General features: G+C 37.9%; 1 protein-coding gene and 1 long non-coding RNA gene across 2 annotated transcripts in view; both read right to left on the bottom strand.

The window, feature by feature from the left end:
- Window positions 1-658, bottom strand: part of LOC104780684 — a 3,711-nt gene extending 3,053 nt beyond the window's left edge. The window contains exon 1 of the long non-coding RNA XR_766794.1: window positions 416-658. This is a non-coding gene — a long non-coding RNA (uncharacterized LOC104780684). The remainder of the gene's footprint in view (window positions 1-415) is intronic.
- Window positions 11,422-12,029, bottom strand: LOC104783910 (ankyrin repeat domain-containing protein 2B-like). Its single transcript, XM_010509010.1, has 4 exons — window positions 11,988-12,029; window positions 11,820-11,909; window positions 11,611-11,750; window positions 11,422-11,515 (listed from the first exon to the last, which is right to left on the bottom strand). Exons 1-4 carry the CDS (start codon window positions 12,027-12,029, stop codon window positions 11,422-11,424), a joined length of 366 nt encoding a protein of 121 aa, XP_010507312.1.

Genomic DNA, 12,670 nt, shown 5'->3' with positions numbered 1-12,670 from the left:
AATTCATAACCCCGAAAAAAAAAAAAAAAAAAACACATTCATGACACAAAAGACACAAAACTGATTCATAAAAAGGACACAAAACTGAGAAGATCACTCTTCAAGAACAAATTTTAGATTAGTTGCAGTTTACAAATTTCAATTCAACAATCATTAAACTGTAGGCAGCTACTTCAACTTTTTGGAATAAATTAAAAGCTGAGAAGTCAGAACAATCTTGACTAGTACCACAGATAGATCATCTAGTTTAAGTTAAACCTCGAACAGCATAATTCTCAAGCTAGCTAAAGAGAACTCTCCTTTCCATTCTCGCAATGACCCGAGTCAATAGAAACTTGGCTTGATTGCACAAACTATTACAAGGGATTCACATGAATAATCAAGAGTAACTAGGAGACTATGAATCGAGACGAACCTGACTGACTTGAGAGGAGGACACAAGAGAAATGGAGGAGACTCAACACTTCGATTTGGTGAAGGAGACTCAACACTTCGATTTGGTGAATGAGACTCAACGCTTTGATTTGGTGAAGGAGACTCAACGTTTTCAAAGAACAACTCGCCGATTGTCATTCCGATTTTGAGACAAATCTCTACTGGAGAGATTCGCGAAAGAGAGAGAGATGAGGAAGAAAAATAACAAAACAATATTATTAAAACTTTCACCCAACCATTATATGACACGTTATCAATAAGAGCTGCCTCTGAAACATCCTAAATAAGAGTTGGTTATTAATTAATCATTTCACCATTTATGATTAATTTATTTTGCTTGAATTTTTAAACATATTATATTATATAAACATTAAAAATTATTGTATTTCATAAAATTTTAAACAAACATTATATATACTATGTAACTATGCATTTATTCAATTTCACTTCATCCTATTTGAATCATTTTCCTAAATGTTTTAATTATGTTTCTCTTTGGTTGAGAAAAATCAAAGGCTAAATGCCAATTCCATGTTAACTTCAGCAACTCATCAATTTTCGTATACTTTCTTTGCAAAATCTGATTACAAACAATCGCATTCTTGAGTACTAAAAGAAGAAGCAGAAAAATATACTAAGTTGAAAATGCTCTTTGCACCTTCCTAGTATCAAAATTGCCTATTTGCAAGATTTGGAAACAAATGTAAAGCTTACCAGATGAACTCATGCTCCCTGAAAAGTACCTTTAAGTGCCCTCGCTCTTATCAAGGAGAAATTTCCCTTTTGACTCCAATAAGTAACAAACCTATCCTTCAATTTAACCACACTATTGCCTTATGTCACAAGATGTTTACACTCTTCCAAGCATTTTTGCTTCCACAAGTCATTATCTGAAGCCATGTCTCTTAATTCAGGAGTAACATAGGCCAATGTCGCAATGTCCACACCAGGAAGCGAGGCTAGTATCTTGTGTTTTATCTCTCGAGGTAGACGAATTAAGCAAGGTGGAAGTTCTAAGTCGGTTTTGTAGCACAGATTAACCAACAGAGGCATGACAATACCATCTTTTATCATTCTCCACCACACGAGTACCTCACGGTGGATGCTCAAAGTATCTTCATTGTCAGATTCCAAAGTTTCCAGAACCAAATCAACAATAAGCATATAAATATGTTTATTAATGCAAACCTTATCCACCAAACTAGCCTCATCAAGAAACCCATAAACTTAAACATCACCTAAATCCTCAAGATTCAAAGTGGCAACTTCAGTTCCATTAGCATCACATTTATATAATCTGTGTAGGGCATATGCCCTAGTACCCTTCCAAGTAGATCCGTACATGTCTAAGAGCATCTTCACTCAAAACACACTATATAATAAGGATGAAGAAGATGAAAACCCTAAATTACAATATCACAAAATCCCCAATGCTTTAGCATAACTTGGATACTCAAAGCTCAAAATCTGATAGAATACTTATACGAAAGAAGAAGAAGTACTTTCTTCACTATCATAATGAATCGATACATTGTATGATATGAAGAGCTCTAGAACATCACTCTTCCCTCTCAACTCACAATACAATGCGTAAAGAAGACTAATTGTTTACAGTAATTTATATACAATTAATTTTTTATTCCCATGTATCGTTACTCTCCTCAACACGTGTTGCTCTCTACCTCTATCTTTCTTTCTTGTTTCACAACGTGATGCTTATCAATATCCCCCCCCCTTCAAATTGAAACTTGTCCTCAAGCGCTAGTGCTGGAAATTGTCTCTGCCACTCCTTGACTATCTCCCATGTATTCTCATGATTAGGAAACCCTTTCCAATGTACTAGGGTTTCTAACACCCCTTTTTCATTGTAAGTGTGTCTCCAGCACCTCTTCTAGTTCAATATCAATTCCTCTGCCTCATTAAACAACTCCGGTAATGGAATCACTTGATGATGATCACCTAAAACCTTCTTGAGCTGAGAGACATGAAGTACTGCATGGATCATGGACCCTTAATTATGGTAATTTGAGTCTTTAAGCTGCGTTACCAATTCTCTCTGTCACTTCATACAGCACATAATATTTAGCTGGCAACTTCTGACAACCTCTTTTGCATACGAATTGTTTAATCAACTATTGAGCATGGATCAAATGATCCTTGATTTTTGCCAACATTTTGTCCCTGTCTTTGAACATATCTTCCAACTTATAAATCTTAGTACGTAGACTGCTCTTCAAAGCGCATTATAGCTGGGGGATCCTTGCTCGAGTAATTACTCGATACACTTTGTCGTGAAGACAATATATATGAGGTCGAACCTACAAGGACCAATGGTAAAATAAAGATTTGCCAGACTTGTAAATAGCTAAAACATATGAATGTTTGTTTCTAGAATTGTAATTAAATACAAAGAAATAGACAACTAACTTATACGATTAAAAGCATTGGCCATAAAGTATTTCAGAGATCAATGACTAATGAGAAAATGAAACAAGACCATATAACATGCTATAGTCTCGGGTCTGAGGGGATGTACGGGCTTCGGTCCAGAACCTCTTAGTTATTCAAAAAAAAAAAATGAAATAAAAAATTCAACTGTTAAGAACCGTCCTAGAACATGAACACAATTATAGACTAACCCTCTTTCAAGACATTAACCACTAAATTTAGTTTGCTAAACGTTCATTTGTAATCTCTTAGCCATATTTGCATTACAATCAATTTCATTAAGTTCACAATATTTCCTGACATCAAGTATTGCTCAATTTATATTAGTTCAGGCATTTTATTGAATAAAAAATACACATGCTTGATTAAAAAAAAAATATGTTGAATAATTAAATGGTAGTGGTACCATACTTAATGGTACAAGTACAGCCAAACCAAACAAAATATGTAGACCAATATCAATATCCACTAAAATTAGTACTTATAGTTTAAATATACAAAACATATATTTACTAACATTTTTTTTTTGTACTATAAACTTAAAATTTTGGAACCAAAATGAATGTTCAAATATAAAAGAAGGAAAAAAAAAGACAAAAAAGGATCAATATGGTGCACCCTTTGAATAACATGTCTCACCTAGTCAACAACTTACATGTGTGCTTTTAAGCAAGGTGGAAGCTCTAAGTCGGGTTTGTAGCACAGATTAACCAACAGAGGCGTGACAATACCATCTTTTATCATTCTCCACCACAGGAGTACCTCACGTGGACGCTCAAAGTATTTTCATTGTGAGATTCCAAATTTTACATAACCAAATCAACAGTGTGCATATAGATACGTTTATTAATGCAAACCTTATTCACCAAACTAGCCTCATCAAGAAACCCATAAACTTAAACATCACCTAAATCCTCAAAATTCGAAGTGGCAACTTCAGCAACTTCAGTTCCACTAGCACTAATCACATATGGCAGAGTATACTTAAGTGCATGGCCGGCTCAAACATTTTCTAGGTCTGTGGGAAAATTTAAAAAAATAGACCCTTAAATACATATAAACAACGTGTTTAAGAAACTTCATAATACACGAGACGGTCATTTGTAGTGTTATATACCGTACCCAACTCCTGAATAATCTATCTGTATCTCTCAAGATCAAGCACAAGCCTTCAACGAGTTTCTTGTTTCCTATATCACTAATCAGCTAAAGACTACACCATTCTATATTTCTATGCATCCTAGTCTAGTTAAACGCAAAATGCTCTGAAGAATAACTTCACTAAACAATTATCATTGAGGATTCCTGATCTAAGACAGCTTCACTCGAAACACACTATCTGAATAAGCTTACTTACACTACTTAAATAATCAAAATGGACGAAGAAGATGAAAACCCTAAATTCCAATATCAATTATCTAAAGATAACACAATTTTAGAAGATGATTGATTAGTATTATTTTTGTCTAAATTGAAGCCACTGCAATTAAAAATTAGATAATTAATTATTCGTCCGTATATAATTAACGGCTCTCGTCACTCGTGGTTTCACTAATCCAAATCTTTCTCTCTCTAAAATCGTTTTATCGAAAACTCTCTCCGACGAAGAAGAGAACGAAAGAGTATATTGACCCACTCAAAACTCTTCTTTCTTGCAACCCAAGGAAACAGATGTCTCTCTCTCCAACAATCCTTTAGCACCGAGGGAGAAGAATCGAGCGAGTACGTGATAGGCCTCTACAAGTATACACAAGAAGGAAGAACAGAGTAGCACGTGCGGACTTGGAGGGAGACACGTGCGATCAAGAGGAAAATGTTATATAAACCTTGTTTGTAAAAGAGAGAAGTTATGTTGTTTGTTGTGAGAATACGAGACTTATGTGTCTTCGTTGGAGAGGAATATGATCTAGCTGCGCCTAGAGTTTCTCTTAGTTACTCTGTTACATTCTGTTACGATCTGTATCATTCTTTCATTCATTCACAGTTAATAAAAGGAAAGTTCTTTTCTTAACAAATGGTGCGCTCGTGATCTGCGATCGAAGCAAACGCAAAGGAATCCATTTTGTTAAAATCGGAATTTGGTGGAGAGATTGAAGATTCAAGAAGCGAAGATGGTTTTGGGATTATCACCGGTGCGAGAACTATCAGAGGAAGAGTAAAATGAAGCTTCCTTGGCGGACGTCTACGATCAATTGGGGGAGATGCGAAACTCTGGAAGCAAGATGAAGGATCGAATCGAAACGTTGGGTTCACAAATGGGATCAAGAATTGAGACTCTAGGGAACGAATTGAGGATTCGCGATCAGAAATTGGAAGATCTTGGAAGGAAACTGGATCTTGTGTTGAGTTCTTTACCCGGAATCGACACAGTTCGCGAAGTTGGGTGCTCAAGCAATTCAGGACCATCGCGACTTCCAGATAATCAAAATCAGGTACGTATCTCGCCTTTGGAACCATGCCGTAGCAACATTAGGCCAGGTTTACGGGAAAACTTGATAAAGAACGTAGAAATGGCGGTCTTTGATGGAGCGGCTGTATATGGGTGGATTGCTCGTGTTGAAAGATTTTTTCGACTAGGAGGTTATAACGATGAAGAAAAGCTAGCTCTGGTTTCAGTAAGCTTGAGTGGTGAAGCCCTGGGTTGGTACAATTGGGTGGTGAATACAAAGCAGTTCGTCAGCTGGACTCAGTTTAAATCAGCTTTGATGTTGCGTTTTGGGAATTTGAAGATAAGAGGTCCAAGCCAAAGTCTTTTCTGTATAAAACAAACAGGATCGATAGCAGATTATATACAGAGATTTGAGGACTTATCATCACAAGTGACAGGCCTTGATGAACAGAAGTTAGAAGGAATATTTCTTAATGGGTTGACACAAGAAATGCAAGAACTGGTGCATATGCAGAAGCCACGTAATCTTCCAGAAATGGTAGCAGAAGCGAGGGCTATGGAGTCAAGTATTATGAGGAGAGTGGTTAAGAAGGAGCTGTTGTTAGCTAATAAGGAGAATATAGATTCATGTAATCAAGATTACAGAGGGAACTCTCAATATAACTCAAATTCATGGAAGATGAAGTCTATTTTCACAGATTCTGCACAAAACAATGATAAGCCAACGCACAAAGTGGAGCAAAGGCCTAGAAAGCACAATACAAACGCATAATTAGACGAGAAGAGAAGAAAAGGAATTTGTTTTTGATGTGATGCTCCATGGTCAAAAGAACATAAATGTCCAAACAAGGAGTTAAGAATCATGACGGTATTCAATGGGTTTGAAGTAGAAGTATTAGACGAGAACAGAGAAGAAGGGGCATGTATGGATCAAATTGGTGAATGCATGGCTATATCTTTTCATTCATTTAGAGGGATTTCTGGTCCTACAACAACTAAAGTGAGTGGGAAAATGGGCAAGGAGAGCATTGTAATAATGTTGGATAGTGGAGCAACACATAACTACATCTCACCAGCGGCTGCAAAAAAGCTTAAACTTAAATGTAGAGAGGACCCGAACCTGAATGTCACTTTGGGAACATGCATATTGGTGAATGGAATTGGTGTTTGTGAGAAGGTGACATTCTCTGTCCAAAACTTGGAATTCACTTCCGATTTTATTGTGTTGGAGTTAGGGCAAATCGATGTCATTCTCGGAGTGTATTGGTTGAGGACATTGGGTGATTGTAGAGTGAATTGGGATAAGAATGAGATGTCTTTCATTCACAATGGGCAGTTGGTGTCTATAAGAGGAGAGTCTGATCTACTCATCTCTAAAATGTCTCTAAAGTCATTGTTGAATTATGCAGTCAACAGTTAAACCAACAAGACAATACATTGCTCGATACAAGGATTGAAGAAGTGTTAAACAAATTTGTCAAAGTCTTTGAAATACCTTCAGGATTACCTCCACTTAGAGGAAGAAAGCATTCAATTACACTACTTCCAGGACATAACACCATCAGTGTAAGACCGTATAGATACCCACACGCTCAGAAGGAGATCATGGAGAAGATGGTCAAAGAGATGTTGGATTCTGGAATAATCAGACCTAGCCACAGCCCATTCTCAAGTCCAGTTCTGTTAGTTAAAAAGAAGGACAACAGTTGGAAGTTTTGCATTGACTATCGAGCTTTAAACAGAGTGACGAAAGCAGATAAGTTCCCCATTCCCATGATAGATCAACTCTTGGATGAGCTAAATGGATCCATGGTTTTCTCTAAACTGGACCTTCGAGCTGGTTACCACCAAATAAGGATGAAAGAGCAAGACATAGAAAAAACGGCTTTCAGAACTCACGATGGGCAGTATGAAGTCTTAGTGATGCCGTTCGGTTTAACGAATGCACCTACTACGTTTCAGTCCTTAATGAATGAAATCTTCAGACCATATTTGAGGAAGTTTGTGTTGGTATTTTTTTATGATATTTTGGTATACAGCACTTCCTTCGAAGAACACCAACAACACTTGATATCAGTTTTGAGGATTCTTGAAGAAAACATACTGTTCGCGAATAAGAAGAAATGTGCTTTTGGTCAGAGTCAGATCGAATACTTGGGACACATTATTTCACGTGAAGGTGTGTCAACAAACCCTGTTAAAACACAGGCCATGTCAAGATGGATCACACCAAATTCAGTTAAGGAGTTAAGGGGATTCTTGGGCCTAACAGGTTATTACAGACGTTTTATATGAGGCTATGGCATACAAGCAAAACCTCTTACTGATCTATTACGGAAGGACAAGTTCGAATGGAATCCAGAAGCACAAGCAGCGTTTGATAGATTGAAGGTAGCTATGTCCACTGCCCCAGTACTTGCATTGCCAAACTTCGAAGATACTTTTGTTGTAGAAGCAGACACATCTGGTTTTGGTCTCGGAGCAGTTTTAATGCAAAACAGAAAACCAATTGCGTATTTAGCCATGGGTTAACTGCAAAGGAGCAACTTAAACCAGTCTATGAGATGGAGCTAATGGCGATTGTTCTATCCATTCAAAAATGGAAACATTATTTGTTTGGGAGACATTTTGTGGTACATACGGATCAGAAGAGCTTAAAATTTCTGCTTGAACAGAGAGAACTGACGATGGATTATCAAAAATGGCTTGTGAAGTTGCTGAACTATGATTTCGAGATCTTATATAAACCGGGAGTTGAGAATAAAGCAGCAGATGGGTTATCAAGGATGACACAACCCCATGGAGCACTTTCCTCACATCTATTGATGGCTTTGACAATTCCCACATCATTACAACTTCAAGACATATACGAAGATATTGAGAAGGATGAGAAGATACAGAGGGAGGTTCAAGAGTGTTTGGCTGATAAGAACGGGAATAAGAAGTATATGGCGAGAGAAGGCAGGTTATGGTTCAAAAATAGACTGGTAATTCCGAAGAACTGAAGTTCTGTTCAGTTGATATTAGAAGAGTATCACAACAGTGTTATTGGTGGACATCCAGGAGTATTGAAAACAGCTAAAAGGATACAACAATCCTTTCATTGGGAAGGTCTATTCGCCGATGTTCAGAGGTTTGTATCCGAATGTGAAGTATGTCAGAGACACAAGTACTCCACCCTCTCACCTGCTGGTTTGCTACAACCGTTACCAGTTCCACAAATGGTTTGGGAGGACATTACAATGGATTTTATAGAAGGATTACCAACTTCACAGTGTAAGAATGTTATCTTAGTGATGGTGGATAGACTGAGTAAATACAGCCATTTTCTGGGTTTGAAACATCCATTCCAAGCAGCAGATGTAGCTAAGCTGTTTGTCAAGGAGGTGGTTAAACTTCACGGTTACCCAGCTTCAATAGTTTCAGACACATGCAATACCTTCTTAAGAGCCTTTTGGAAGGAGTGTTTCAAACTATTTGGCACTAAACTCAAGTATAGCACTGCATTTCACCCTCAAACCGATGGACAGACGGAGGTCCTGAATCGGAGCTTAGAAACTTATCTCAGGTGTTTGGCATCTGCACACCCTAAGACTTGGTATCAGTTCTTGTCCTGGGCAGAACTTTGGTACAATTCGTCGTATCACACATCCCTGAAGACATCTCCTTTTCGTGTCATGTACGGGAGAGATCCACCAGCCATTATACGTTTTGAGGAGCATTCAACAAAGGTTGTGGAGTTAGAACGAATGATGAAGGAACGAGATCTAATGTTGTCGCAGATAAAGAGACACCTAACACATGCTCAGCAACTGATAAAAAATAATGCTGACAAGCATCGCAGAGACGTGGAGTATGAAGTTGGAACTTGGGTTTTTCTGAAATTGAGACCGTACATGCAGCAGTCAGTAGCTAAAAGAGCATATCAGAAGTTAGCAGCTAAATACTTTGGTCCATATGAAATTATGGAAAGGATCGGGAAAGCAGCGTATCGTTTAAAGCTGCCAGAGGGTTCGAAGATTCATCCATTTTTTCACATTTCACAAATTAAAAAGGTACTGGGTGATTGCCATCAAGTTATCCCTCTTCCTGATCTGTTCAATGGGAATGAGGAGATGATTCTCGAGCCATAAGAAGTTTTAGAAACACGTTACAATACTAATGGTGTGCTAGAAGCATTGGTTCGTTGGAAGGGTTTACCAGAACAGGAGAATTCATGGGAGGTATTCAAGGAGCTAAGGAAACAATATCCTGATTTATCGCTTGAGGACAAGCTTCGTTTTGAAGGGGTGGAGGGGGTATTGATAGGCCTCTACAAGTATACACAAGAAGGAATAACAGAGTAGCACGTGCGGACTTGGAGGGAGACACGTGCGATCAAGAGGAAAATGTTATATAAACCTTGTTTGTAAAAGAGAGAAGTCATGTTGTTTGTTGTGAGAATACGAGACTTATGTGTCTTTGTTGGAGAGGAATATGATCTAGCTGCGCCTAGAGTTTCTCTTAGTTACTCTGTTACATTCTGTTATGATCTGTATCATTCTTTCATTCATTCACAGTTAATAAAAGGAGAGTTCTTTTCTTAACAGTACGATTCAGGAACGACGAGATAGCCTAGAAGATTCCTCTTTCTTGCGATCCAAGGAAACAGAGAAAAAGAGTCCGATGAGTATGAGCCAAAAAACACATAAGCCGTTTGTTTCTCCGATCAACACAGATGAAGAAGTCTTGAAGCGATATGAATCGTACTTGGATAACCCAAATGACTACGAAGGTGATAACATCCTTATCAACAACACTACAAACATGTTGAGTCCTTCTCGTTCCTTGTTCGAAGGTTAACGTTCTTTCATCACAAACTACGTATACGACATTACGCAGAACCCCTATATTTTTCTCTGAGTACCTTCTTTTACTTCTTGTGTGTTGCAATTGCATGTTCCGTTGATTCTTCAGGGAACATTGGTTCAAAACAAGATCCTAACCCGACGCAGATGAAGCCTACCTCAAGAGATGTCAAGAACAACAGTAACCAGTCTTACTTGATTGTCGAAGGTTTCAACGTTATTTCTAATGAGCCTGAGATGATACCTAGCATCTCCATAGATGGTATAGATTTACCTGCATTTTTTGCAGACTCTACCGAAGAAGATTCACAGCGTCCTTACGATAACCTTGAGGGTTTAGGAATTCTAGGTAAGTAAAGGCTAATTTATTCCCATTCCCTTGTTCTTGTGGTACTTGTGCCTGTCAATAATTGTATGTTCTTTTTATCGCTTTAGGTGAAGGATCTGGCATAGACACTACTTGCCTTTTCAAAAACAAAAGTAACATTGCTTTTGGTTCGTTTGGAAGCATTGAATCCATGATGAAGGCAAAAACAGAGAGAGAAAAGATTGTGATGATCCCTACACCTACTGTCAACGACGCACCTCAAATGATCCCTGCACCTACTGTCAATGACGCCCCTCAAACGATCCCTGCATCTACTGTCAACGACGCACCTCCTCAAATGATCCCTGCACCTACTGTCAACGACGGACCTCAAACGATCCCTGCACCTACTGTCAACGACGCACCTCAATGGACCATCAGGAGGAAACTGATTAAGAACAATATTAACCCTTATAACAACAGCCTTATTCTGCAGGAAAGCTCCGTTGATGAGCACATTCGAAGACATATGCCTGTAGCAGAATTCAAAAGGATAGTAAGTGATTCAGGAATCATTTTTGACGTATATGACTATGACTTGAGAACAATGCATAAGCTGCGCCTGCGTCTGGGAAGAAGTAGAAACTATGCTCTAACGGATGGCTGGGCGGGAGATTTTATCCGAAGGAGAAACTTGAGGAGCAATGACGAGATTGGATTTTTATGGGATTCTTCTGCTTCTAGGCTTGTATTTGGCGTCATTTCTCGTTCACCGACACGAAGGAAACCAAGGCGTAAATAGTTCCAAAGATAAACGCATATACCAACTGTGAGAGGAAGTGTTTTTTTAGCCACCAATGTATATGATATCAAATCATTAAGACCACTTTCTCTATCTCTTTTTTTTGTCTTTTCTTAAATCAATGTCAAAAGTCCCAAAGGTATAAATGTTTTAAAACCCTAAACACTATGCACTAAAGCTCTCAAAGGTAAAGTCATGCGTCCTTCTCAAGGAGGTTCACAACGTCAAGCTGATAGTTAAGCTTAGCCAAATCAATGGGATTTTTGCCATCCTTGTTTTGCAGAGTTCTACAAACAAAAGTAGTCACATCAATCACCGAGTCATATATACAGAAACCATTTAAGTCGTTAAAAACAGAGTTTTGTTTTTGTCGCAAACTTACTCTGCAGAACCCTTCTTTAGGAGAAGGCTTACACACTTTTTCCTCCCACAGTTACCAGCATAGTGCAACGGTGTGTTCTTGTTTTTGTCAACCGCGTTGAGATTTGCTCCAGCTTCCAGAAGAACTTTAGCACATTTCACCTAGAAACAGACTCAACCAATGTAAGTTGGGTTAAACACCACATGCAAGGGGAGATAGATTTGACGTACCTTGCCATACGAGCAAGCCAAATGCAGTCCTGTCCTTCCCTCGGAGTCTTCTTCATCTTTGTTCGCAGTAGCCAATGCAGTTTTCAGACCCTGATTGGTTCAAGAAACCGATGCACAATGAGTTTACAAACAGAACAGAGACATTAACAGAGTAGGAACCAATTTTACCTCCACATCACTGGAAGTAGCAGTCTTATGAACATTACCCATTGCTTCATTGAGCCTTTTGAACACACTTTCTCCATCCAGAACAACTCTAACACGTTTTATCTAGGAAACAAACACAACCAGGATAAGTTAACTCCAAAACCCGCATTTAAGGTTTCTATAAACCACATGTAAGGTCAGATAGATTGACATACCTTTTCATACTCACATATAATTTGCAACGCTTTTCTTGTTTGAGAGACTTCTTCGTCTTTATTACCACCCTAGTTGATTAAAAAAATCGCTGCTTATATTAAAGCCATATATTGGTATTTATCAAATTCTTTAAAATAACATGAAAAAATGAACGGTTGAAAATTTAATTCATTTATCGGTTAAAGTTTTCATAAACAAAACGATTGCTAGTTTTCTTTAGTGCTCCGCCAAGAAAATGCTGAAAATGTATGTCGTTTAGAAAATACAAATACAAATACATATATCTTCTTCTTCTTCTTTCTTGATATATGTGAGATAACAGATTGTCAAACCAATAATTCACAAGCTTGATAGCAAAAAAATTATGTCGAAAAAATGGTAGACCAACAGTCACTAAAATTAGTGCTTTTGCCTTTCAGTTTAAATATACAAAACAAACATTTACATGTTTTTTGTTTTTAATATAAACTGAAAAATCCGAAACCAAA

This window comes from Camelina sativa, chromosome 4 (genome assembly GCF_000633955.1).
Source record: "Camelina sativa cultivar DH55 chromosome 4, Cs, whole genome shotgun sequence".
Classification (NCBI taxonomy): domain Eukaryota; kingdom Viridiplantae; phylum Streptophyta; class Magnoliopsida; order Brassicales; family Brassicaceae; genus Camelina; species Camelina sativa.
The sequence above is the reverse complement of the archived record's forward strand: the minus strand, read 5'-3'. Positions and strand labels throughout refer to the sequence as shown.

Excerpts from the sequence above, each read along its gene's own strand:
- LOC104783910 (XM_010509010.1), bottom strand. The coding sequence starts at position 12,029 with ATGGGTAATGTTCATAAGACTGCTACTTCCAGTGATGTGGAG. Across the intron at positions 11,910-11,987 it reads CTACTTCCAGTGATGTGGAG|GGTCTGAAAACTGCATTGGC; the intron begins GTAAAATTGGTT and ends TGAACCAATCAG. Across the intron at positions 11,516-11,610 it reads CTAAAGAAGGGTTCTGCAGA|AACTCTGCAAAACAAGGATG; the intron begins GTAAGTTTGCGA and ends TTTTGTTTGTAG.